The sequence below is a fragment of the Gobio gobio genome, assembly GCF_949357685.1.
Source record: "Gobio gobio genome assembly, chromosome: 14".
Lineage (NCBI taxonomy): Eukaryota > Metazoa > Chordata > Actinopteri > Cypriniformes > Gobionidae > Gobio > Gobio gobio.
Window position 1 is genome coordinate 19,581,412 of NC_137107.1, and position 26,131 is coordinate 19,607,542.

At 39.9% G+C, this 26,131-nt stretch overlaps 1 protein-coding gene across 1 annotated transcript in view; it reads left to right on the top strand.

Moving 5' to 3' along the window:
• The first annotated feature begins 1,868 nt into the window (after positions 1-1,868).
• elnb (elastin b) overlaps positions 1,869-26,131 on the top strand; it is a 29,077-nt gene continuing 4,814 nt past the window's right edge. The window contains exons 1-55 of the mRNA XM_079834528.1: positions 1,869-1,955; positions 3,235-3,471; positions 3,603-3,710; positions 3,932-3,958; positions 4,720-4,869; positions 4,973-5,041; positions 5,157-5,183; positions 5,315-5,614; positions 5,760-5,786; positions 5,964-6,089; positions 6,137-6,214; positions 6,440-6,709; positions 6,794-6,880; positions 6,989-7,036; positions 7,129-7,179; positions 7,271-7,303; positions 7,402-7,473; positions 7,659-7,700; positions 7,773-8,030; positions 8,134-8,160; positions 8,949-9,179; positions 9,283-9,312; positions 10,142-10,555; positions 10,641-10,670; positions 10,795-11,010; positions 12,955-12,984; positions 13,076-13,267; positions 13,361-13,393; positions 13,480-13,689; positions 13,796-13,846; positions 14,147-14,197; positions 15,350-15,409; positions 15,535-15,567; positions 15,657-15,746; positions 15,838-15,891; positions 15,982-16,077; positions 16,199-16,237; positions 16,348-16,371; positions 16,485-16,511; positions 17,205-17,288; positions 17,808-17,834; positions 18,435-18,482; positions 18,575-19,102; positions 19,187-19,348; positions 19,571-19,621; positions 19,709-19,756; positions 19,882-20,055; positions 20,237-20,275; positions 20,369-20,536; positions 22,792-22,860; positions 22,978-23,025; positions 23,151-23,192; positions 23,328-23,393; positions 25,121-25,177; positions 25,323-25,379. Of these exons, the coding sequence (XP_079690654.1) occupies positions 1,880-1,955; positions 3,235-3,471; positions 3,603-3,710; positions 3,932-3,958; positions 4,720-4,869; positions 4,973-5,041; positions 5,157-5,183; positions 5,315-5,614; positions 5,760-5,786; positions 5,964-6,089; positions 6,137-6,214; positions 6,440-6,709; positions 6,794-6,880; positions 6,989-7,036; positions 7,129-7,179; positions 7,271-7,303; positions 7,402-7,473; positions 7,659-7,700; positions 7,773-8,030; positions 8,134-8,160; positions 8,949-9,179; positions 9,283-9,312; positions 10,142-10,555; positions 10,641-10,670; positions 10,795-11,010; positions 12,955-12,984; positions 13,076-13,267; positions 13,361-13,393; positions 13,480-13,689; positions 13,796-13,846; positions 14,147-14,197; positions 15,350-15,409; positions 15,535-15,567; positions 15,657-15,746; positions 15,838-15,891; positions 15,982-16,077; positions 16,199-16,237; positions 16,348-16,371; positions 16,485-16,511; positions 17,205-17,288; positions 17,808-17,834; positions 18,435-18,482; positions 18,575-19,102; positions 19,187-19,348; positions 19,571-19,621; positions 19,709-19,756; positions 19,882-20,055; positions 20,237-20,275; positions 20,369-20,536; positions 22,792-22,860; positions 22,978-23,025; positions 23,151-23,192; positions 23,328-23,393; positions 25,121-25,177; positions 25,323-25,379 (5,692 nt within the window). The 5' untranslated portion in view covers positions 1,869-1,879. The remainder of the gene's footprint in view (positions 1,956-3,234; positions 3,472-3,602; positions 3,711-3,931; positions 3,959-4,719; positions 4,870-4,972; positions 5,042-5,156; positions 5,184-5,314; positions 5,615-5,759; positions 5,787-5,963; positions 6,090-6,136; positions 6,215-6,439; positions 6,710-6,793; positions 6,881-6,988; positions 7,037-7,128; positions 7,180-7,270; positions 7,304-7,401; positions 7,474-7,658; positions 7,701-7,772; positions 8,031-8,133; positions 8,161-8,948; positions 9,180-9,282; positions 9,313-10,141; positions 10,556-10,640; positions 10,671-10,794; positions 11,011-12,954; positions 12,985-13,075; positions 13,268-13,360; positions 13,394-13,479; positions 13,690-13,795; positions 13,847-14,146; positions 14,198-15,349; positions 15,410-15,534; positions 15,568-15,656; positions 15,747-15,837; positions 15,892-15,981; positions 16,078-16,198; positions 16,238-16,347; positions 16,372-16,484; positions 16,512-17,204; positions 17,289-17,807; positions 17,835-18,434; positions 18,483-18,574; positions 19,103-19,186; positions 19,349-19,570; positions 19,622-19,708; positions 19,757-19,881; positions 20,056-20,236; positions 20,276-20,368; positions 20,537-22,791; positions 22,861-22,977; positions 23,026-23,150; positions 23,193-23,327; positions 23,394-25,120; positions 25,178-25,322; positions 25,380-26,131) is intronic.

The window sequence follows — 26,131 nt, forward strand, 5'->3', positions numbered from 1 at the left end:
AACACCTAAGCAACTATCCAGGACACCCTTACAAGCACCTAAAAATGCCCAAGTAACCTCTGCATTGCATTACCCTATAGATACTGCATAGCAACACCCAAGCAATCACCCAAAACATCCTAGCAATGACCTAGCAACCACATCACAATGGAATAAAAAAACACACAGAGCACTTTAGAAAATCACAGCAACATTCTGGTAAAGTTTTGCACAGGGAAACACTCAAAATCTATTTCTATGTCTAATGATGCAAATTTACAGAGACAGACTCATTATCAGATCTTTCTACAACTAGCAGGTGCCTTTTAATGTTTCGTTGTCAATGATCATTGCAGTTATGGACAGGGATGTTTACGTTTGTGGTTTGGAAAGTAAATTCCATCCATTCATTCTTTATTATTGTGAGATGTGCTTCTTGCCAGCACTTCCCTTCTGAACCTCCAAACACTCACATAAAGGTATTCACATGTACACAGTTTTACATTGAATTCAAATAAGCGTCTATCAGTAGAGCAATGACCTAATCTTATTCCTTGCCAATAGCTTGAAACACAACTAGTGCTTGAACGCAGACTTTTTGGCAAAACTCCTCCAGACCAAACAAGGAGTGCTAGACAATCTGGGTTGAAAACTCAGCAAGGGGTGGGGAGGGGGATATGGTACCTTTCCAGAAAACCCCCTTGGTTTCTTTACAAAATTTGACACAAGCTGCCAGAATGTATGTATGTGTAAGAATCTAACTGGCAGTTGCGAGTGATTATTACAACAGCCCATGAGTGTAAGTGACAAGTCATATGGAACGATAGCTTTGAAAAAAATGAAACGATATCATAAAACAAAACAAAAATGATTTCTTTTAGTACAACTATATGACTGTCAAGATAAGGGAACATTTACTAATGACATTCACGGCAGTTTTAGCATGAAGTATGAATCAAACTTCTGTTGTCATGTCTTCTGGACGTCATTCAGCCTAAAAGACTGTTTGAAGTACATTACAATTTATTACCTATTAAGGAGAGAAACAACTTAACTACGAAAATGCTATTTATGTATTGGTCCCGGTTGTAAGCCCCCATTCTCAGAGGTCACATTGAGCCGTAAGGATGCACCATTATTTCAAAAGTCTTCATGACTTAGCCGTCAACACCCTGGTTGGATCTAAAGGCTTTGGGGCTTCAGGGGTTATTAAAATCTGTGTTGTCAACCTTCAATAATGTGTTCCAACACACACCCATTCAGTGTTTTTCTACCACATACATGATTTCATGTGTTCCTCAGGGATTCATATGTTAATAACAATAGAGTGATAGCTGGAGGCTGTCCAAGTGGCCAAGCTCTCTTCCTTCTTAAATGATTGAATAATGAGTCCAGGCCTTAAATTTTACTTACACCCCCGTGGCTGGAAACAATAGATCACGTAATAACCTTATCTGGAGTGTTTCCTTACTGCTTTTGATTGGATAAAAAAGAAATGCTCTCTGTGAGAATATCTGGCAGACGTTTCTCTTGGTGAGGTAGATGTTCAGAAAGAGAGAGATTTTCTCCCTCTCCTCAAATATCTGTCGTTATTTTGTTGGCCAAGGCTTTGACTCATGTTGGCAGAAGTGACCCAAATAAATGCTCTAGCACCAGTCGTTCAGGGGGGTTAGGGGTGGGGTTAGAAAAAATAGAAAAAACAACATAACGTACAAGACCCAAGTGTGCTAGTTTCCCTAATTACGTAGTGTTCCTTCATCCTTACTTTCTATTTTTTTTCTCTCTTTCATACTGACCCCCCACCCCTTATCCTTCTTGTTCAAGACATGGGTGTGCAATGATTTGCTTTTGGGGGATAAAACCCACAGTTTGGGAGTGGAGAGGAATATTACAGAGCAGGATGGCCCGGAGTAAGGTACCTCTGCTCTTGCATGGATTTCTCCTGCTGGCTCTGTGTAGACCCTCCCTTCAAGGAGGTAAGGTGTCTTCAAACTCATTCAGCTTTTTCTGACTTATTGCATTACAGGTGTACTGCAGTTATGGCAATAGCATCACACTCTCTCTTAATAACAGTGGATGCAGTTATTTTGCACATTTCTATCTGTATTCTGAATGTTTTAGATACAGGTTAAGGATGGATGAATAAAAAAGTGGTATCCAAAGTCCCTTAGTCCCTTACGGAATGCTGTGGTCTATTGTTGCAGGAGGGTTTATTGTGTTAATGAAATTTGACTCTTGTTCCTTCATGATCTTTTAATCTTAATTAAACTTTACGGTGATGAGGAAACAACGCCAACTCATAATTTAGTAAAGCTACAAGCTGTTCATTAAAATGAGCTGATATAGCAAATATTGAATATAAATACAGAATATTTGATTTTATAATGCTTTTTTATTTTTGGAGTATGTCGTGTTTAAACTAAATATTAGTGAAATGTGTGACATATGAGTGAAACCTGATGCATTTGCATTTGGTGAAAGTTTTTGATACAATGACAAATAGTGCAACACGAAACCAGATGGATTCTTATAAACATTATAAAGCTTTTTTAAGGATTTTAATTCACTGTTTATGTTTTTGGATAAAACAAGGTTTCCCACTTGCCATCTTTTATTCATGTAGAAGGAAAGATCTGAGAGGTTCTAATCCAGATCATTACATCATACACTAACAACCTACAAGCTTTTCCCAAAGGGTTTGTAGAACAGAGGACTTCGGCTTTTTAGTTGTAAGCTCTTGGATAAGGTCATCTATAGGATGTTGTTCTTCATATGAATCACATCCATTATCTGTTCCCCCATGCCTCCAAATCTTAAACAGCAAGGCGAGAGGACACAAACTCATGTGGTAATGCATCCGGTGCTGTTTGAGGCTTCAAATAAAAGACTAGATGTGGAGATTAGTTAGAACCCCTTGGGTATGTGCTATCACCAATGAGTAAAGGACAAGAATGGTCCTCATAAACTGGTAATGTGTTGCAGGAGTGAGATCCTAATATCCATCGTCTGACATAGCAATAAATAATTTTAAAAAAAAAATGGTTTGCAGTGCAGTGATGTTCACAGCAGATTTGGTCATTTCTAATAATGTTTCAGAAAATATTCTCTGTTCCCCTCTTATATATTTCTGCCTTTCTTTGTAGTTTGTCAGGTCAAAGACACAACTAAATGCTTCCTTATGTCCTTAGTCTGGCATGCTATCTTGGATGGGGCATATTAATAAAGATATGTATTAATGTTCTCTTTCTCTCTTAGGAATCTACATACCAGCTGGTGCAGGGGGAGGAGCTGGAGCTGGATTAGGGACTGGTGTTGGAACTGGAGCTGGACTTGGAACCAGCATAGGAACTGGTCCAGGAGGTGGATTTGGTTCTGGAATCGCTGGTGTTGGGCCAGGAGTTGGTCCTGGAGGAGTTGGAACAGGATTAGGTATAGGTGCTGGTCCTGGTGGATTTGGAACAGGGCCAGGATTTGGCATCAGACCTGGAACTGGTGAGGGTTTACATTTATTCTTAAACATTTCATGAGCAATTAGTGTCTATAGCTTGCATGTCAGTGCTATAACAATCTTTAATACATTTATATATATAATGTATGCATATAATGTGTATATGGGGGGTAAGGTGCTGGACTGGGTACTGGAGGTCTTGGGGGAGTTGGGCCTGGTGGTGGAGGGCTTGGTACAGGAGGACTTGGTACTGGTGGATTAGGCACTGGAGGACTCGGAACAGGTTGCTGAAATTTTCTGTACATATTACTTGTAATGTACCTAATGATGTTGCAGGATTGAAAGAAAATTAATAAACAAGTGTCATTTTTTAATTTAATTTAATTTAATTTTTATTAATTGTATTTATTTTTGTGATTAACATCATAAACTATTTAAGGACATGCTATCAAGGCACAAAAATGACCTAAATATGTAATAACCAATTTGATGTTTTTCTCACAGGGCCATATGTTAAGCCACCAAAAACAGGTGTGTTGTAACGCATTCTAGAAATTTGGATTAATGTTATTAATAAAGATTGCCAGAGACATTGATTTTACATTAGATGAACAGTTAATTGTGTCAACACAGGAGGATATCTACCAGGAATTGGACAAGGTGGTACAGGCTTTGGTCCTGGTGGCTTTGGTCCTGGTGGCATTGGACCTGGTGGCATTGGTCCAGGAGGTATTGGACCTGGTGGCATTGGTCCAGGAGGCATTGGACCTGGTGGCATAGGTCCAGGAGGCATTGTACCTGGTGGCATTGGACCTGGTGGCATTGGTCCTGGTGGCATTGGTCCGGGAGGCATTGGAGCCGTAGGAACTAGACCAGGAGGTGTCGTACCTGGAGGGACAGGCCCTGGTGCTGGAACTGGAGGCCTTGGAGCAGGTATTATTTCTTTAAAAAAAATATTTTACTAATAAGTAATCAAACCTATCTCAGCTTTTCCTTAACAATGTTCTGCTAGTCTTTGTGGGATTGTAGAATAACTCAGTATACCTGTAAGCCAAAAAACGTAATATTTGTTGGGTAGGGTGGAAGATTGAGATTGATTTCTTTCTGGGATGTATTTTTTTCTTTCACCTTATATTTTCTATCTGCAGGTGTTGGTGGCAAACCCCCTAAACTTGGTGAGTGGGAGAAAACTGAAAAACATTTTTGCAATTTTAACTACATACAATAAATTAAGCAAATAATATATTGGTTTCATTGAGGTTTGAGGTTTGAGTCTTGCTTCACACAAACAGGTTATGGCACTCTTGGAGCTGGAGGTCTTGGTGGTGCTGGTGGTCTTGGAGGCCTTGGACTGAGGCCAGGGGGTGCTGGCCTTGGAGGTTTAGTACCTGGTGGCTTTGGTCCAGGAGCTGGCGGCATTGGCACAGGAGTACCTGGACAAGGTAGAGAAACTCCACTGTACAACACAAAACTCCACAAACTGAAACTCTGAGTTAGACAATCTTTTATGGTGATGCTTCTTAGAATTGTATAATTTTTCTTCAGGAGTTGGCGTGGGCACTGGTGTGGGAGGGTTTGGCCCTGGTGGAGTTGGTCCAGGCGGTGCTGGAAGAGGTTAGAATTTTTATTAAACTAAATGTTAACTTTATATGGATTTTTTAAAAGCATAATCCCAAACATATTAGGTTTTGTTTAGTGTAGTTTTTTTTATTTTATTTCCTGCTTCTAGGTGTGGGAGGAAAACCCCCCAAAACAGGTTAGTAATTTGTAAGATGCACAGTTTAAGATTTCTTATAGGACTTACTGTATAAAGACAGAAGATTCCATCTTCACTGAGGAATTTAAGGTAGATTCACTCCATATACTGTATATACACATTATTTACAGGTTATGGAGGCCTTGGTGGCTTTGGACAAGGTGGCATTGTTCCTGGTGGAGTTGGACCAGGTAGCATTGTCCCAGGTGGTGTTGGACCAGGTGGCATTATCCCTGGTGGTACTGGCCAAGGTGGCATTGTCCCTGGTGGTACTGGCCAAGGTGGCATTGTTCCTGGTGGTGTTCGACCAGGTGGTGTTGGACCAGGTGGCATTGTCCCTGGTGGTACTGGCCAAGGTGGCATTGTTCCTGGTGGTGTTGGACCAGGTGGCGTTGTCCCTGGTGGGACTGGCCAAGGTGGCATTGTTCCTGGTGGTGTTCGACCAGGTGTCTGGAGTCCTGGTAAGACATCTTTGTTATTAATAGAAGACAAACAACAGTAGTTGTTTCACTGCCTTTATACTGATTCTTTTCATAGTACTATTTCATTAAAATAAATAATGTTGCATTGTCACAGGAGCAGGCAGAAAACCTGGGAAACCAGGTATGATATGAATAAAAACTATTTTGTACTACTACACTGTGCACGCACACTTCAAATATACATTTTGTTTTCGCTGTGAACATCACTTTCTTTATCAATTCTTATAGCTACTGCATTCAGAAATATCTTCAGTATACTGGTTTAGAAATGCATTTACCTCTGATGGTCTAAATTTAGGTTATGGCGTGCCTGGGGGTTTCGGTGGTGGACCGTTTGGAACAGGAAGTCTTGGAGCAGGAGATCCCAGGCTTGGTGCTATTCCACTTACTCCTGGAGGTGCTGGAACAGCCTACCCATCAGGTGGTAAGGATACACTTTATTTCCATTTTATAAATTTAATTTGTTTTTAGGCAGCTATGGTGGATATGGTTGGCCAGGAGGTCTTTATCCTGGAACTGGAACAGCTGGCCAGAAGCCACCAAAACCAGGTAAAACTAGATCTATGGACACATGTATTGGCTTAAATAAAGGTGTGATACTTTGTTACTTGTGGTTGGACACATATCTTGATTAAAGCATCTTGTCACTGTTTTACATCTCAGCAAAAATGTCTTATTGGCAAAAAAATGAAAAAAATCACAGCACATTTTTTCAAGAAAACATATTTAAACTGCTTGATCCTTCTGAAATCAAAATTATACCTGGTGGTGCAGGATATGGTCAAGGTGGTGCAGGAATTGGACCCGGTGGTGTAGGATTTCGCCCTGGAGGTGTAGGAATTGGACCTGGTGGCACAGGAATTGGACCAGGTGGTGTAGGAATTGGTCCAGGCGGGACAGGATTTGGACCAGGTGGCACAGGATTTGGTCCAGGTGGTACAGGACTTGGTCCAGGTGGAGCAGGAGTTGGTCCTGGAGGTGTAGGAATTGGACCTGGTGGCACTGGAACTGGAATTGGAGGAACAGGAGTTGCACCTGGAGGAGGTTGGTTTTGAGGGTCATAATTGTTAAACTACTGCTTTATTTATCAATATAATAAATTGTTTGCAACTTCATTATGGCTCCTAGCATCTTTTCTCCCCCAAACTGGATTACCTGGAACTGGGACAGGCACTGGGGGCAAAGTCGGAAAGACTGGGAAGGCACCAGTGCCAGGTAATTGGCATCTATTGAAAGAGTTCCCCCTTTTTTTGGAATAGTTTTAACAAATATTTGATAAGAAAGCATTGTTTTATATGCTCTTTCTTTCTGCATTCAAACAAGGTGTTGGGATCCCTGGGTTATACCAAGGGGGTATTGTACCTGGACAAGGTAAGTGACTGAAATATTTGAAAGTTACAAGATTGTCCAGTGTTTCTAGAATATTCACACAGATATAACAAATCTGCATTTTTTATGTGTAGGCTTTGGTGGTAGAGGCATTCTGCCAGGTGTAGCCACAGGATCTCAAACTGGTAAGCTTTACATAGTTTATAGTTTATTTATAGCTTTATCCAACAATGAAAATGCTTTCTAAAGCTCTCTCTCCTATTTTGTTGCTTATAGGGCAGCTTGGTCAAGGTGCAGTTGGAGCCAATGGTAAATTAAATTCTTAATTTAATAGAATAGAACGATTCTTTCAATAAAGTATGAAAACTACTTCTAACAAAGATCCCTTCTCTTTTCTCTTGCAGGAGGCCGCGGAGGTTTTGGTCAACAAATACCAGGCGTGTTCGGTGGATATCCTCTTATATCACCTAAGTCCGGAGGTAGTAGGCATTTAAAAATCTGTCCATTTATCCATTGTAGTTATTTACATTTGATATCAACCATCATACACTATACTTGTCAGACAATTAAATTACCTGCTCATTATTTTAAAAACAATTTATTTGTCATATGATTTATGAGTTTTAGAGTTTTTACAGGAATGTACTTTCTTACCTCATTCAAGGCACAAGCGCTGCAAAGTCTCAGGCTAAAGCTGCCAAGTATGGTAAGTCATGCAGGATCAATATTTCAATATATGTCAAAAGAACATGTTTGAAATTTTTGACTCTCTTTTCAGGGGCTGGTAGTGTTCCTGGTCTAGGTAGTGGACTTGGTGTGGGAGGTGTACCTGGTGCAGGTGGTGTGCCAGGAATAGGCGGTGTTCCAGGTGCAGCTGGTATACCAGGCATTGGTGGTGTTCCTGGTCAGGGTGGTGCGCTTGGTGTAGGAGGTGTTCCAGGTGCAGGAGGTGGGCCAGGCATTGGAGTCATTCCTGGAACTGGTGGTGCAACTCCTGGTGTCCTATATCCGGGAGCTGGTGGTGTCTATCCGGGAGGTAAATTTAGGGTTTAATATAAATAGACTGAAATATTTTGAGATTATCTAAAACAGTGAAACTTGCTCAAGTATTATAACATCTAAGAATTGTCTCTCATTAGGAGCTGGGGCAAAAGCTCGGAAATATGGTAAGAAAACCTTTAGATTCTTGTTATATACAATTACCTGTCTGTTTCATTGAAAAGAATGGGTGTAAAGAAATGACAGATCAGAGTCCTGCACGGCCTGATTTTGTAAATCCGCACCCACCCGTACCCGCAGTGCTTAAAACCGCATCCGACCCGTTTTCCGACAACAGCACTAATTAAAATCCGCACCCGACCCGACCCGACCCGACCCGCTTAAAATAGAACCGACACCCGACCCCGCACCCGAAATAAAATCAGTTTAGCATATCACATTACAGACACACTTACAAAAATGTTTATTGCCAGCATACAGAAGTTAGTACACGGCCATTAACACAAGGACAACTTTAGCCGAAGCTGTCAAACATGGTTATGTGTCCTTATCATCTCTACAAGGCACATTCAGTTCTGTCCCCTTTTGAAAAATACTGTTCGATAGAACTGTGCTTGGTTTGTTACCACAGTTATCTGCGTGCTTCCTCAGCGATGAAGTTCCACATTTGCGGCTATCTTTTCTTCAACTCCTCAGGATCCATCTCGACGACTGCAGTGCAGGCAGTGTACCCGCACCCGTGCAGGACTCTGCAACAGATATAAGGGTGAAAGCAAATCTTAAATCGTATGCCTTGTGAAATTTTTCATCAGTTACTTTAAAAAGTATACATTAAAATGAAGAGCTGATTTTGCTGGTTTGACATTTATCATTCAGCAAATTCTCTTGGCAAATATAGAAACAGAGGATTATCTTAATTTCTATTACATTTGGGTTGTCTATTTTCCATCTTCAGGGATAGGAACTGGTTCTGGCTTGGGAGTGGGTGGTCTTGGAGCTGGAGGACTTCCTGGTTCTGGCTTGGGAGTGGGTGGCCTTGGAGCTGGAGGACTTCCTGGTTCTGGCTTGGGAGTGGGTGGCCTTGGAGCTGGAGGACTTCCTGGTTCTGGTTTGGGTGGTCTTGGTGGACCCCTTGGTTCTGGTTTAGGAGCTGGTGGACTCCCCAGACCTGGAGTTAGTCCTGAAGGTATCTTGAAAATAATAATATTAGTTGAAAATAACTTTGTTTTGCTGCAGAAAGTTGATATTATCATTAACAGCACAACGTTTACTATTCTACTATGTTTTAGGATATGCTGCGGCCAAAGCAAGAAAATATGGTATGACTACATTCTGCATTTTGCAATGTGATAGATCTATTGAAAGGCAAATAAAAAAGAAAAGTCTTCACTGTGTCCATAGATTTCTTTTTTGCCTTAGCCACTCTGCTCCGGGAGAGTTACAGTACCTTCCTGTCCACCTAAACTAGGGTACTGAGGATTACTTGAAAATTAGAGGCAGGTGCGTTCAAATAGGGTTGGCACTGAACTCAGGAAGGTATCTCTCCTGGAACAAGGCTGGTTATACCTGTCCTAGCTTTTCACAGAATGCATGAGAAATTATTTGTCATGATTGAATGCAATGCACATTTTTGAAGGGTTACTTCAGCGATTTAGCATTAAGCTTTGTATCAGTAGAAACCCGGTAGTATATTCGAATTATCGTACTTTCACACCCAGTTTAAATACACATTCATCTTCCCAGCCCTGAAGTACCCCTTTAAGTATTAATGTATGCAAGGAGTTTCCCCATCCTTAGTATAGGAGGTCAGTCAAAATTTCAGACTTAATTATTGGCTTTATTGTTTGGCTCTTTTTAATCAAAGTTAAAAAGGAAAATATTATTAATGTCCCTCTAAATTATATAGTACATATTGTATACCCTACATCAGGGCTCCTCAACTTGTGTCCAAGAGGCAAGATCCGGCCCTAATCATTTTTATTAGGTCCTCTGATTCCTTTAGATAAAATCACTGTATGATATAACTGTATTCTCCACTCAAAACTCAGACTTTAAGATTTTATTTCATAAATAAGTTGTGAGATTGAACCTGTCATAGAAACCATAAGAAAGGAAAGAAATTAATATTAATTGATAAATGCTTTGTAGCTCAGCTTGGACGTACTGGAGGATTGCCAGGTGGAGCAGCTGGTGTTGGATTTGGTGGACTACCTGGTGGAGGTCTTGGGACTGGTGGACAACCTGGAGGTGGACTTGGAACTGGTGGGCTACCTGGTGGAGGTCTTGGGACTGGTGGACAACCTGGAGGTGGACTTGGAACTGGTGGGCTACCTGGAGGAGGATTTGGAACTGGTGGGCTACCTGCAGGAGGATTTGGAACTGGTGGGCTACCTGGAGGTGGATTTGGAACTGGTGGGCTACCTGCAGGAGGATTTGGAACTGGTGGGCTACCTGGAGGTGGATTCAGTGGATTACCTGGTGGAGGAGCTGGTGGACTGCCTGGTGGTGGAGTTGGTGGTCTTCCTAGCGGTGGTTCTGGAAGACTTCCTGGCTCTGGAACTGGTACCAAATGATACCATCATATTGTATAATGTAATTTTGAAGTATTGAGGGAATTTTTAATATTATATTCTATGATGCTTTGCAGGATATGCAGAGGCAAAAGCTCGTAAATATGGTAAAACAACAGTTAATTCAATCCTTCAACATACTGTTTGGAATTATGATTGTTTTATTCATAGCATTTATTATCCAAACTTTATTGCAACTTACAACTCAATATATTATTTTTGCTTTTCTAGGTCTACTTGGTGGAGGTGCTGGTTTAGGCCCAGGCACTGGGTTAGCTGCAGGTGTTCCAGGTGGATTACCAGGCGCTGGTGTCGGACCAGGCGGGGCAGGAGGTATACCAGGAACTGGAGTTGGACAAGGAGGCGTCCCTGGTGTGGGTTACGGTCCAGGAGGTGTAGCTGGTTTTGGACCTGGGAGTGTTCCTGGAAGTCCATTTGGACCTGGAGGTAAATCGGTATCTACAATTATTTAAAATGTAAGTCTAAATAGTTTTGAAAGGACTAAGTCTTGGAAAGGTAAAATGAGTATACTGTAAAAAAAATGCAGTGTGTAATTCAAAAAACAGGTAAAGCACCTGTGAAGAATTAATACGTAAAATTCCTTTGTATTAACTAGAGGTGTAAAAAATCGAATCGTACCATTCTCCACCCACTGTTTGGCACGCACTTGTGTAACAGACATAGGCTTGTAAGAGCTGTGCGTGTAAACCTCACTCCCCTGCTTTCAAGAGATGCTCTAGCGACTGACGCTAGAGGCTGTGGCCTTTAGCCTCCTTGTTAGAGCGCCCGCCTCCCATACCGACGGGCTGGGTTCGTGTCCCGCTTAGATCAGGCGGTGCGAACTGGAGGGGCTACACTTGCACCACGGTTCATCTCAAATCTGATGACGCAATGCATCTATAATTATGGGTTGTTGAAAATAACGCATAAAACAGAAAGTTCTGCTAATGTATGTTTCTGTCGATGGATACACATGGTGTCTCCCCAATAATACATTACAACAGCGGAAAAAACGTGGACGAGTCACTCTTTGTAAACTTTGTTCATTGCGAGTGCTGCTGTATGCTCGAACATGACCATTCATTTACAGGAGAAGATTTGTGTGTGCACTCATCCGAAGCGAGCACACATCTCAGACAGTGCGCAAATATTGAATTCTCTTTCAAGTCTTGCGCTTGAACGGACAAATTCACACTGTAATACAAACCGAACCGTTTAAACTGTTACACCCCTAGTATTAACACAGAACATTATTTTATACTGACATTTCTTAGACTATAGTTAGTGTTGCTCTAGCAAATTAAAAAAAAAAAACAAGAACAAACAGAGAAAGAGAAATGGGAGTGATACTAACCACCAGACTTGACTGAGGGTACACTTGATAGCCCATAGTCATTGCTGTATTTGCCCCTCAACAATGTTTTACCTCAAGACGGAAATTCTTAAGTGCAATTCCACAGACACAATGCATTGATATACTTTCCAATGAATATTGACTGTTAAGGAGTGTGAACGGATGTTGCACAACTCTGTTTTATAGCTAAGATCTTTCTCTACACAACTGCCTATTGAGTTTCTTCAAGACAGTCTATGAATAATGTACAAGCTACATCATTCTTTTTGCAAGAATTCAGAGACAGGCAGGCACAAAGCATCTCTAAAAAAACTCACCAACCATAGAAATGCATTGTCATAAGAAAATGATAGCTTCAACCTTTCTTGAGTTTAATTAAACCCTGGCCAATCTGGAAACCCAAGTAACATGTCTAGCCAGATTACCTTTCTTTGGGTTGATTGTAAGTTTAGCCATCACATTCTTGGGCCCATCCTAGTGTCTTATCAGTGTTCTCAGAATGGATAACTGCATAATTCAAGCACACAGCAATGCAAGTTTAGTGTGGTTGGAGCACAATGTTAGTTATCTACTGGATGGTGATTTTAAGCATAGATAGTTCCATAATCTGCTCTTCTTTCCCTATAGTTCACTAGTCATGCATGACCACATTGGTCTGGCCAAGGTTTTCTGAGGTGACATCTAGAAGTTGCTGGACTTGCTGGAGTTCTTTTATTAGCAGGTGAACAGAGGTAAAGATCTGGAGGTTCCTGCTCAGATGCTCCTCTCTAAATGGGGAGTGTTGCAGTCAGTGTATTTTTCGAGGGTATGCAAGGTTGATGCAAGGATTAGTGGAGGTCCCAACAGAGGCACTAGGCTGGGCTATAAGACCTTGTTTTCTTTTTTGGTTTACTCTGATTTGAGACGCCTGAGATTAAAGAAATTGAAAGCCTAATAGAAAGTCAAACTGGTTGTTTAGAGACACAATTAGCTAAGAATTTTACATAGTTTAAACCACTGCAAAATCATGTCTCTAACATTGTCTTCTTATATTCTAGGATACGCTGGGGCCAAAGCTCGCAAATATGGTATGGGGAAGTTTATTAATCTTGTTCTTAAATTTTATATAGAAAAAAATCTAATTATAAAATACTTTTTTTTCATGCATTGGTGGAATAGGATTGCTAGGAGGATTAGGAGGTTCACTTGGTAGTGGAACAGTTCCAGGTGTTGGAGCTGGAGGAGGAACACTAGGTGCTGGAATTGGACCAGGAGGGGCACCAATCGGAGGCTATGGACCTGGAGCGGCACCTGCAGGTGGTTATGGGCCTGGAGGAGTACCTGCTGGAGGATATGGACCTGGCTCAGGAGGTACGCTGACAAACATTATTTTACATATGCAGATAAGAGGTTCTGTTAATTTCCATGTCTACATTTATTCTTTGTATTTCACTTTGAATACAGCCTATCCAGGTGGACCAAAGGCCTTAAAATATGGTAGGATATTTTAAATCAGTATTGTCATTGTGGTTTTTTTTTCCCTACAATTTGGCATCAACACTTATTAAATTATTTTAATCCAGGTCCTGGTGGGAGTGTAGGGGCTCCAGGACTTGGTCTGCAGGGTCAGGTAGGAACCGGTCCAGCAGGAGGATTTGGTACAGGGGCAGTGCCAGTTGGTGGTTATGGTCCAGGTACTGGGTCTGGATTTGCTGGAGCAGGACTGCCTGGTAGTGCTGTTGGAGCAGGAAGCCGAGGAGGGCTTGGGACTGGGTATGGAACAGGTGCTGGAGGTAATTTAAGCAAGTCAAAATAGGTAATTAGCATTAGAAAATATGTATTATTAAAGCTGTATCTGATCTACATATCTTTCAATTTATTACATCAAATGTAATATAGGATATGGACCTGGATCAAAAGCAGCTAAATATGGCAAGTTTAAATATACTAGTACTACACATACACTTACATATGTTTTTCAAGTGGCTAAGTAGTTAATTTACTCTACATTCAAATAGTTACAAATGTTATTACATATTTTATTAATATAATTAATACACATTAATGTATTTTTCAAATATATTTTCAAATTTCACGTACATTCACTACTAATATTTTAATAATTATACTATGTTTGTTGATATTATAAGCTTAAGTGTTAAAAATGAAATGGTTGCCTTGGAATGGTAGAAAATTAGTCTAAACCCAGGCATATTTTGACACGTTTACCTGGTTCTGGAGGTGTCTTAGGAGCAGGAGGTGTACCAGGGGCTGGAACAGGAGTGGTAGGAGGTCCTGGAGGTATATGAAGCAATTTGCAACATGAAGCTGCTTTTTCTCTCTTAAAGGGATACTCCACCCAAAAATGAAAACTCTGCATTTATGCACCCTCATATCGTTTCTAATTTGTATGCCTTTCTTTCCCCCGTGGAACATAAAAATAGATAATCGGACAAATGTCTCAGTGTTTTTTTTCCCCTCATACAATATAAGTCAATTGTTTTTTGGTCCTCAACATTCTAAATTTTCAAAATATCTTCTTTTGTGTTCTGCAGAATAAAGAATTGTATACAGGTTTAGAACCACAGGGTGAGTAAATGAGCATTTCAAAACACTTCCAAACACTTCTGTGTGCTTTCAATCGCTCCCGTGCGTTGACCGTTGTAGCCAATCACAGACATGTGAGCACATGAACACGATGGCCAATCAGAGGTGTTTACGCTTCCGCTCAACAGCACTCAAAGCATCACATTTTTAACATTTCAGTACCGACTTGGTACCGAAATTACCAGGTTATTTCCCGCTAGTGACATCAAAACCTAATCATTCATGTATCTGACTCTGAGTATTCCATTTGTTATGTCAGTTGTGATGTAAAGTATGAAAAACTGAAGAGTATTCCAACATGTCAGCAGGAATCTTACAGACTATATATTATATATTATCCTCTCATGCAGTTACAAATACAGCATTTTGACTGTACCACTTCTACTTTGGCTGCACGAGATGAGAACACATTCAAAGTTCTATATATTTCCTCTTCCCTTATCGCAAAACACTCACTCTGTCTGGATGCTCTTAAATCCGCAGTGAGGACGCTCTCCTATCTCATATCACACATGTGTACTTCAATAAGCCGACAGAGCAGCTTAATGTGTATACATGCTGGGTGAAATTGGGGTAAAAATCTAGCTGTGTCAATTGGTTTATGCTTAAGCCATTTATGACCTTACTCCGATAATGGAAAATGGGTTAACGTGTTAACATGAGCACATGCATTACCGGCTTATTAAGCATAATCAAGTTAAGATAGTATGTGCAATTGTACATGTAAATGTGCTGAATGATGACAGAATTTTCGTCTTTGGTTTGAGTATCCCATTAAGATAAGCATAACATCCCCTAAAATTTGAATATATACATTATCAGACATTTCACAAACATTTTTTCCAGTTCTGCCTGGAGGGCTTGGTGTTGGTCTTGGGACTGGTGTTGGATATGGGGGTTATGGAGGTAAAGTTTTAAACACTAGATGTGCAATGCTGATCACTAAACTTGAAACATAAAATACTGTTTTAAAACAATTGGTTTAAGCATGTGTGGGTGAATCTCCTGTATTGTTATATTTCATTCTAAAGGGTATCAAGGAGCACAAAAAGCACCTAAATATGGTAAACCACTTTATGGTACCTAACTTTTATAATTAAAACACCACATATATTCAGGCAAATTTTTGACCCCATGCATCTGCATCTAACAGGACAACCAGCTGGTGGGGTTGGAAGTGTGTTGGGTGGGTCGGTACCAGCCACTGGTGGAACTGGGGCCACAGGAACTGGAGTTGGAACCGGTGGGTGATCACTGCTAAAAGAGTACTAAACTAAATAACAGTTAATAGATACAGGTAGGAATTTGTTTACATGCTCAGCGTTACATCTCAGGTGGTGTAGGTGGGGCTGGAGGTATAGGTTCAGGAACCAAGCAAGACAAATATGGTGAGTTGGTGATCTTTGGTTATATCATCTATAAATTCATCTCACCAGTATAATATGTTATTACTATTCTCATTTTTTATTTAAATCCAGGGGTACCAGGCATCACAGGAGGACCAACAATTCCAGGTAGTACAGCTGCTACCGGCACAGATCGTGGAGCAGGTCCTAAACCTGGAGTTGATGGAGGTAATGCAACTATTTAATTAATATACTTTATTAATGAATGTGTTTTGTTCATTTGGAATGTACTTGCATGTGATTTCCAAAATAGTGTCATAACTACCAGTCTTATCTGTTCCCTGTTTAGTGATTCGCAGTCCTGATGGTACAACTCGTACTGATGGAGGTCAAGGACATTACCTTTTTTCTATCAATTATAGATATTTATTATTTGTTCTTCAGCTGTTAATTAGCTTGTTCCTGCATTGTAATTTTAACATTTTGTTGAACACACAGATGGAACAAAAGCTCCCAAGACTGGTAAGAAAATGTTTCATACCATGAAATAATACAATTATCGTTTTGAAATTTGAAAAGCTTATATGAGCAGGCATGTCCTTTTAGACACCAGTTTTGTTTTGTGATCATTTTAGAATCTGGAGGACCGATAGAGGGATCAGGTGGGTCCATTGGAGGTTGTATTATTAGGTTGTATTGGAACATTTTACAGCCTTAAAGGGTTAGTTCACCCAAAAATGAAAATTTTGTCATTAATTACTCTCCCTCATGTTGTTCCAAACCCGTAAGACCTTCATTCATCTTCGGAACACAAATTAAGATATTTTTGATGAAATCCGAGAGCTCTCTGACCCCTCCATAGACACCAATGTAATTAACACTTTTAAGGCCCAGAAAGGTAGTGAAGACATCGTTAAAATCGTCCATGTGACTCCAGTGGGTCAACCTTAATGTTATGAAGCGACGAGAATACGTTTTGTGTGCAAACAACAAACAAAAATTACGACTTAGTCGACCAATAAAGTTGTTATTTTTGTTTGTTTTTTGCACACAAAAAGTATTCTCAACACTTCCTAAAATTAAGGTTGAAACACAAGGTATTCACATGGACTATTTTAACGATGTATTTCCGACATTTCTGGGCCTTGAAAGTGTTAATTCAATTGCTGTCAGAGAGCTCTCAGATTCCATCAAAAATATCTTTGTGTTCCGAAGATGAACGAAGGTCTTACAGGTTTGGAATGGCATGCGGGCGAGTATGACAGAATTTAAATTTTTAGGTGAACTAACCCTTTAAGTTGGATTTCCAACTTTCTTAAAATGATAGGAACTGAGCAGTATGTAATATTTTTAAGGTGTTACTGGTGGGCCCATTGATGGCGATGGGCTTGATGGAGCTGCTGGGACAAGAAGACCCATCTTAGCTGGAGAAAGACCAGGTAGACCCTTCCTGTTCAGTGAGCTTGTAGAATTTTACCTCATATTTGTAAATGTACATACAATGGAGGGTGGAAAAGTACTTACACCACTTATTGTTAGTCTATTATAAGCTTACAAATCTGTGGTTATGTGGTTTATGATGCTTGTAGGCAGGTTTGTCAGGATATTATTTTAAAAATCAGCTTTTTGGTCAATACAGGTTTTGGAGTAAATTATGGCATAATTACTTTTTTTAGCAAACTATTCCTATAATGGTAAAATAAGCTATTCATATTTACAGTGGAATTAATATTATTGCTGTCAGTGTACTATTTAGCAGCCGTTCCTTCATGTGGATCATCTTATAGCAAAATAAAATCACATGAACGCATATCAAATATCCTGTATGTTCAGAATCATTGAAATCAGAAACTGCTCCAGATTTGTATTTAGCTTCTCGTTGTGCTATACTACATCAATCAGTCACTTATTAAGTTTGAAAGTTCCTAATTACCTTAATTGGCATTCTCCCTTTCCAGGTGGAACCGGATCGCCACGGTCAGAGGGTAAGATCTGTCTTCATACCTTGAAAATTACTTACTGACCTCACACGTGATCACTGACCTCAAGATTATTTTCTCTGTTTTTTCTTTTGGTTGGTGGTGGAGTTCTACGAATTGATCTGCACAAAATGATCCAACTACTCGTGTTCAAAAAACTGCATTCGTCAGACTATAATTTGCTAATGTTACAGCTCCCTCTAGTGGTGGCTCCCTCATTCATTCGGATGTAAAGTACTTAGCCTATAAAACGTATTATTTTAAAAGGTATTGAGCTTGTGAATGTTTTTTAATGCAAAGACATTTTGCATTTAAAATCCAGACACATAACATGTTTAAGACACAGAAGCAACTTTACTGAATAACTTGTGCAGTTAATAATGTGTTTAGGGGATGGGGCTCACGGTTAGTCAGTCAGTTCAGTGTGCAGTCCTAAGATGAGAATGATGCTTTTTAAGTTTTTGACAGATTGTCAATGTATCTGAAAGTAAGGTCTGTGGTTTCAAATTACTTAAAGAGATTTGTATGCTTTGTTCATTCATAAATGTTTGTTCCACTGTGACTGAATCTCTTCAAATAACTAGCCTACATGTTCTTCCTTAGGAGTTGGTGATACTGGAACATTACCGGGAGCCAAACCACTAAAACCCCCAGGTACTTAAAGCCATTTCACTCTTCTCAATATATTTGTGCAAGCAGGTGCTTTTTCATTTGCAAAAAGTTTTATTTTACTTGTCTTACTGTAGGCATTGGAGGTGGAGCCATTGCTGGACGTGGAGATACACCGGGCACCATTGAAGGAGGACCTGGAAGTGTAGGTGGTGGTCCAGGTGGGGTTGGTGGAGGACCGGGAGGAGCTGGTGGAGGATTGGGAGGAGTTGGTGGTGGACCAGGAGGAGTTGGTGGAGGACTGGGAGGAGTTGGTGGTGGACCCGGAGGAGTTGGTGGAGGACTGGGAGGAGTTGGTGGTGGACCCGGAGGAGTTGGTGGAGGACCGGGAGGAGTTGGTGGTGGACCAGGAGGAGTTGGTGGAGGACTAGGAGGAGTTGGTGGTGGACCAGGAGGAGTTGGTGGAGGACTGGGAGGCGTTGGTGGTGGACAAGGCGGAGTTGGTGGAGGACCGGGAGGAGTTGGTGGAGGACCGGGAGGAGTTGGTGGAGGACCGGGAGGAGTTGGTGGTGGACCAGGAGGAGTTGGTGGAGTTCCAGGCGGAGTTGGTGGAGGACTGGGAGGAGTTGGTGGGGTTGGACCAGGAGGATTTAAACCTCCTAAAGGTAATTCACCATGAAAATGATCTGTCTATTTTTTATGTGCATGTTTGTAAAATTATAAATCTATTGAAATCCAAATTTTTGTAGTTTACGGTGGTCCAGGTGGAACTGGAGCTCTGGGAGTTGGAGGTGTGGGTGGAGTGGGTCCAGCTGGAGTGGGAGCAGTAGGACTTCTGCCTGGAGGTGGTGGTCTGCTACCAGGAGGCGGAGCTGCAGGCACAGGAGTTGGGGCGCAGAAACCAGGCAAAAGTAATCAAAGCATACATCAGATCAACAAACATTTTAATGTGCAATATTAAATATATTTCAATGAAAATTAATGATTAAATAAAATGTAAACAAAATTAATGAACACTTAAATATCTCAATAATTGTTTTGGAAAAATTATGTTTTACATAATGTGCATTTATTGGTCTTCAGTTAGAAGCTTAACATTTGCAATAGACTTAGGCTTTGTAAATATATTGCAGGTTATGGTGGAGCTGGAAGTTTAGGAGCCGGTGGGATCCTACCAGGGACCGGTAACTCAAAAAAGCTACCTTATTCATGATATTTTATGCACTAGTCTTGTTGTGCTGAGAACTGTGCCTTAAACATTTTTTTTGCAGGCCTCAGGTTTCCCAGTGGGGCTGCAGTGGGTGGAAAACAAGGAAAAGGTGCCAGAAAACATTCTTGCTATTCCACAATTCTTATAATAAAAATGCAGTTTGGTTGTATTTATAAACATGGACTGAACTGGAAAGACTAAAAGTTAAATAACTCTTTATCACTTTGATCAAAGTTTATGGGGCAGCAGGCGGGTATGGGACAGGCCCTGGTGGCTATGGAGGTGGTCCAGGCGGATATGGAACAGGACCCGGTGTCTATGGAGGTGGTCCAGGCGGATATGGAACAGGACCCGGTGTCTATGGAGGTGGTCCAGGCGGATATGGAACAGGACCCGGTGTCTATGGAGGTGGTCCAGGTGGTTACGGCGGTGGCCCGGGCGGTTATGGTGGTGGCGGCCCTGGCAGTACCGGTGGACTTGGAGGGCCTGGACTTGGTGGTATGTTTTTTGAAGTGCTTACACATTTCATACTGTATATCCCTCATACTTGATTACATTTAAATATTCAAATATGTATTTGTTTTTTAAGGGCTTGGTTATGGTCCTGGTGCATTAAAACCACCTAAAAGTATGTACAACTCATTAAATAATCACTTTACAGATGCAATAAATAATCCTTAGGCAAAATGTAAAATCACAAAACATTGTTTTGTGTTATCAGGCTATGGAGGAACTGGAACATTGGGTGGGGCTGGAAGAGGAGGAATTGGTGGAGGTCTTGGCGGTGGTCTAGGAGTTGGACCTGGTGGTGCTGGAGGCATTGGTGGGGGTCTAGGAGTTGGACCAGGAGGTGTTGGGAGAGGTCCTGGAGGCGTTGGAGTGGGTGGAGGTATCATGCAGTTTAATAAACATTAAACAGAAGTTTGACAGTAGTGCAAATTAGAATAGAATGTTAGAACAGAGGAATACAATTATAGAATTGTAAGGAATACCATTATAATTACATGAAAATATCCATTGCAAATGCCACAATCCATTAAATACCAATATATATCCATGTTCACATTGAAATGCATTCACTACACATCCGTGGCATAAATAGCTTATATGCAGGATACCCAGGTGGCCTGGGAAATCAGTGTCCGGTTGCATTAACTGCTTAGAATAGTCTTACAAGTTAGTAATCTATTTTTTTCTTCAAGACTGGTCATAACTTTACGTCAGGTACATAAAAAGATGGATCAGTCTAATTTGAATCTGAAGACTGATTAGCCGTAATAAACTGCTAATTGGTCAAACTAGTTCTTAAGTTAGCAGCTGTTTATGCAACTGGCCCCAGGTTCTTGTTTTTTAAAGTATTAACATAATAGTGACTAATTATTACAATGTCATTACATTAGCTTTAGAGCATAAATGTATATTCACTATGAATAAATCTACTAATCTGGCTTGTAATGTTAATAAAGTTTTTTAGGCTGTACTTTATTTTATAGCATGTGCTCTTACATGTACTTACCTAAGAAAATACTGGGTAATATAAGGTAATTACATGGGTCAAGGTTAGGTTCAGGGATCAGGGTTGAGGTTTAGGTTCAGGGTTGGTACCTAGTTATTATTGCAATTACTATAATAAGTACATAGTATGTACATGGGAAAGTGCTACCAATGTTTAATGTTTTTTTGAAACACTAAGATCTTTTCAATACTTTTCAGATAGTGAAAATGCATTTGAATGTGACATTTCAGACAATTTGCCCAAAAAATGATTTACCCTAATATATGACGGCACCAGAAAAGGTCAAAAGTCAGATGTAGAAAACTAATTTTGGAAACATCTTTATACAAAGTTTGGATAAAAAAACAAAAAAAAAACATGAAGCATAAAAATTGATTGGTGAATGAAAAAAAAATCCCATTGTTTTTGCCTATTCATGTCTTTTACGTTTTACATTTTCTCAATAAATGGGTTCTGGTGTCCTCTAGGATTTTTTTAAACCCAAAAATATCCATTTGTTTTTTATGCTCCAAACAATGTAATTACCAAAAAAAAATCTAAATTGACAAAACCTTTTTTTTTCTGGTTCTTGGGAAGATGACATGTTAAAATACTAGCAATGCATTAAAGTAGTGTAAATACAGACTAATAGATTAATAGATAAACCTTTGTAGCACAAAAATATTTTTGAAATTCCAATTACTGGTATAACTGGAACTTGTAAGTAATCCTAAATTTCTCACTGTATGGTGGAGCCTTTGCTTAGCCTACATCTACACTTTACTAGAGCACCCTCAGTAATTTCAGAAGCACCCTCGGTGATTTGATTCTGTAACCGGGCCTGGTTTTGATGCTTTCGGTGGACAGGGGTCAGGACCCTGACTGGTCTGCAGGCTATGCAGCCCCATACGCAACAAACTGTGATGCACTTTGTATGACACCTTTCTATCAGAACCAGCATTACCTTGGCCGCCCATGACCCTGTCGCCGGTTCTCCACTGTTCCTTCCTTGGACCACTTTTGATAGGTACTGACCACTGCAGACCGGGAACACCCCACAAGAGCTGCAGTTTTGGAGATGTTCTGACCCAGTCATCTAGCCATCACAATTTGGCCCTTGTCAAACTCGCTCAAATCCTTATGCTCGCCCATTTTTCCTGTTTCTAACACATCAACTTTGAGGCAAAATGTTCACTTGCTGCCTAATATATCCCACCCACTAACAGGTGATGAAGAAATAATCAGTGTTATTCACATCGCCTGTCATAATGTTATGCCTGATCGGTGTATGTAAAATATAAATTGATTTATTTTTTCTAGCTTAGATTTCATAATTAGTCCCATAGAGGGTTAAACCATAATACATTGTCATTTAGTTGTAAATAATATGCAGTGATTCAACTTTTTAAAAGTATGCTAAAGCTTTGTTTGTTTTTTCTTTCCAATGGGAGTATAAGTACTAAATTTGCACAGAATCATTCACATCGTTTAAGACCCGTAGCAGATACCAGGTGACCATGGATATGGATGTGGTTGAAAACATTATTGGAGAAAGTTCAGAAGATTCAGTCCAATTGAAACACTACTGACATCTTCATATGATAATGATGATGATGTAGATCTCAGTTCACATGTTGTTTTTATTGTAGGGTATGGAGGTTTAGGTGGAGCTGGAGGAGGTGGAGGAGGTGCTGGAAGCCCAGTAGGAACCGGTGGAGGTAAAGTTTCTGTTTAGAATACATGCATACCTTCAGCATTGTCACTTGAGATTAATTATTTCATAGGTTTATGTTTGAGACCATTTTCATTTGATTAATTTGAATGGTTGTTTTCAGGTTTCAGGTACCCAGGAGGAGCAGGAACAGGGAAACCTGGGAAAACAGGTAAATTCACTTCACTTACTGCATGGTTTTTGGTGAACGAGCATAAATTGCATGTAAAATTAGCTGGCTGGCTGCCATCAGATGGATTGATTTTATTTACTTGCGTTTGTTTCAACCTATTAAAGGCTTCGGCACGGGTGCCTTGGGTGGTCAGGGGTACCAGCCAGGTGAGCCATTTTGTCTTTCCTCAATTCTCTTTGGGGAAATGGGGTTATCCACAAATTCTATTGTTGTTCCAGTGTAGCGCTTTGACAGAGCAGATATCAAGATACAGAGTTACAGTGGGTCTGTTTATCTTGTAGGTGGTGGAGTCCCTGGATATGGGACTGGAGTAGGTCCAGGTGCTGGATATCAACTGCCATATCCAGGTAATGAAGACAAAACTAAAGGAAACATTGTGACAACTTTAATGTGCGTATCACCAACTCTGAGGATTCGAGAAAGTCTTTTCTTTTAGATGTAATTCAAGAGTTGGTTGACCAAAAAAGGAAAATTCTGTTATTTACTCAACCTCATGTTGTTCCAAACACATATCTTCTAAAGAGACACAATCACTTTATATGATGAACAGATTTAAATGGTAAACAAAGCTCAAATGTTCTTGCTCAAATATGGTAATACCATATTTGATGTTCTCTATGTATGTGTGTTGAACTGTTGATCAATGTTTAGACGCGGATAAAAGGCTAAGATCAATCTGTTCATCATGAAAAGCAATCGTGTCTCTTCAGAAGACTTCAATTACTTTGACGCTTCAAAAAGTTCATGTTTTGAGTGAATGGGCTTTCAAGTGAGGGACAAAAGTCTGTCTGATTTTATTTAAAATATCTTAATTTATGTTTCGAAGATGAACTAATTAAAGTCTTATGGGTTTGGAATGACATTAGGGTGAGTAAATGATGAGACTGAGAAATGGGGACAAAACTAAAAGTTAAGCAATTTTTTATTACAGTTCTGAATGAATTACATGAGTGTGTATAACCCCATTTCCACCGAAATTACACCCCAGAGACGTGGGACTGTTCCTCCCAGTCAGCGACGGACAGTACAAATTTTTTGTTCGATACTGTCTGCAACAATATCAAGTATGGAGGAGACGCAAGCAGTGCTGCTTTTGCTAGTTATGTATTGGTTTACTAAAGATGTAATTAACAAAACGGCGGAAAAGAGACGAGCACTGATACTAAAGCGTATTCTGAAAGCTAGATTTAAAATAAGACAACGTATGTTATGATCAGCTATTACGGACATTGACCGTGCGATTGCTGAGACAATGCACACCATCGGACAGAAAGAGCAAGACTGATATTTACTGAACGCAGAAGGAACCCCAAGACTTTTAAAAATGCCGGTTGAAATAAAATGCTGCGTGAGTTCAACCGATCAGCATGTTCAGCGCCCAAGTCCCATCCCCGAAAGTTCCTGAACTTTGAAAAAGTACTACCCGCGAGCAGGGCCGTTTGGAGGGAGAAATATTTACCCGGAACTTCATTTAGACCCTGGTTCCTGCGGTGGAAACGCGGCTTAAGTGTGTGGAAAGAAAGCTAATGCATGTGATATTATGCCAGGGAATTCATTTATATAGGTTCATTAATGTAGGAATGTGATAATTACAGCAAATTTACTTCAATTATTTGAATTTCTCACAAAATAAATCCAACCAAATAATGTAAAAGGTCTGAACCGGCAAAGACATTCAAATTATCATACATTTTCTGTTTTTCTATCATGAATTGAACTGCCTCTCGCAGTTCAAAATGCTTACGTCCTCTTGTACGACATAACATAAGCATTTTGAACAGCGAGAGGCACTACACTTTTTCCGTAAGTTGAATACAGAAGGCAATTGGCCGGAAGCTTGATAATTTACTTCATAAAGTTTTAAATGTAATGTCATATACACCTAGGATGAATTGAGGGTAAGTAAATCATGGGCTAATTTTCATTTTTGGGTGAACTAACCCTTTTTAATTTTGGTGGTGTGTAAATAAATGTCTGCAGGGTGATCTTGTGGTTCAGTGTGTAGTTCAGTGATTCAATAATCAATGTAAGTTGTTTAGAGTGATTAATGAAAAGTTGTGATGTTGTATTGTAGGCTATGGTGGCACTGGTGGAGGGGGACCTGGAAGTGCTCCACTTACACCTCAGCAATGTAAGACACGCTGCTATTACATTGTCTTTTGTTGTTAGCTTATATGTCAAATGTTGCGCATCATTAAATTAAAGTTTGACCTAGAGCTGTACATTATAAGACAATTGCAAGTATTTATTCCATTTAAATGTGTGTTTCTATATAGCAAAAGCAGCCAAATATGCAGCTCTTCAAGGCTTTCTAGGTGCAGGAGGCAACAGAGGTACGTAAACCAATATAAAGGCACTTCTTTCAATCTTTTTTTATGGTCCATACTGCAAAAACTTGTCGAAACAATGACTTTTAGTTGTACATGTTCATGTTTTACTGTTCATGTTTATTTTAATTTACAAAATAAATAAACATTTACTTACTTTGATAATACATACTTTTCCTATTATAAATTACTTTTCAGTGCATGTTATTCCATAAATGAATGTAAGTAAAATGGGTTGCACAAGTTTTATATGGACCTTAAGGCTAAATAGAAAACATGAGCCAAAATACCATAGTAATTTATGGGAACAGTGTTGTAGTCAGGGTTATTATAGTTAACTGAAGCAAAAAAAACAAACAAAAAAAAAAAAAACATTCTTACTTTTTAAATGTAGTTATTTTTCTAATTGCCAAGGCAATATTTCTAAAGGTGCGTTCACGTAATTGCCATACCATGACTTGTAAAAAGCATTCACGTGATCGTAGAACTTGTAATTACAACTTTAGACTCGCAATTTTATGAGCTACGACTTGTACCACGTGACTGCTGTAAGAGAAACTATAGATTACTTGCGTAACCCCAGTTCTCTGATAGCCAAAAGTTAGGTGTCTCACTGTGGGATAAGCCCCTTTCGCATATTTCTCAGACGGCCTATTACATTAGGCCAGCCCCAATTGGCTGGCAGATGTGATGTTGTGTCTTATAAACTCTCTAATGAACAGTCTAAGGGAATAACTATCAGGACTGAGGCCATCAGT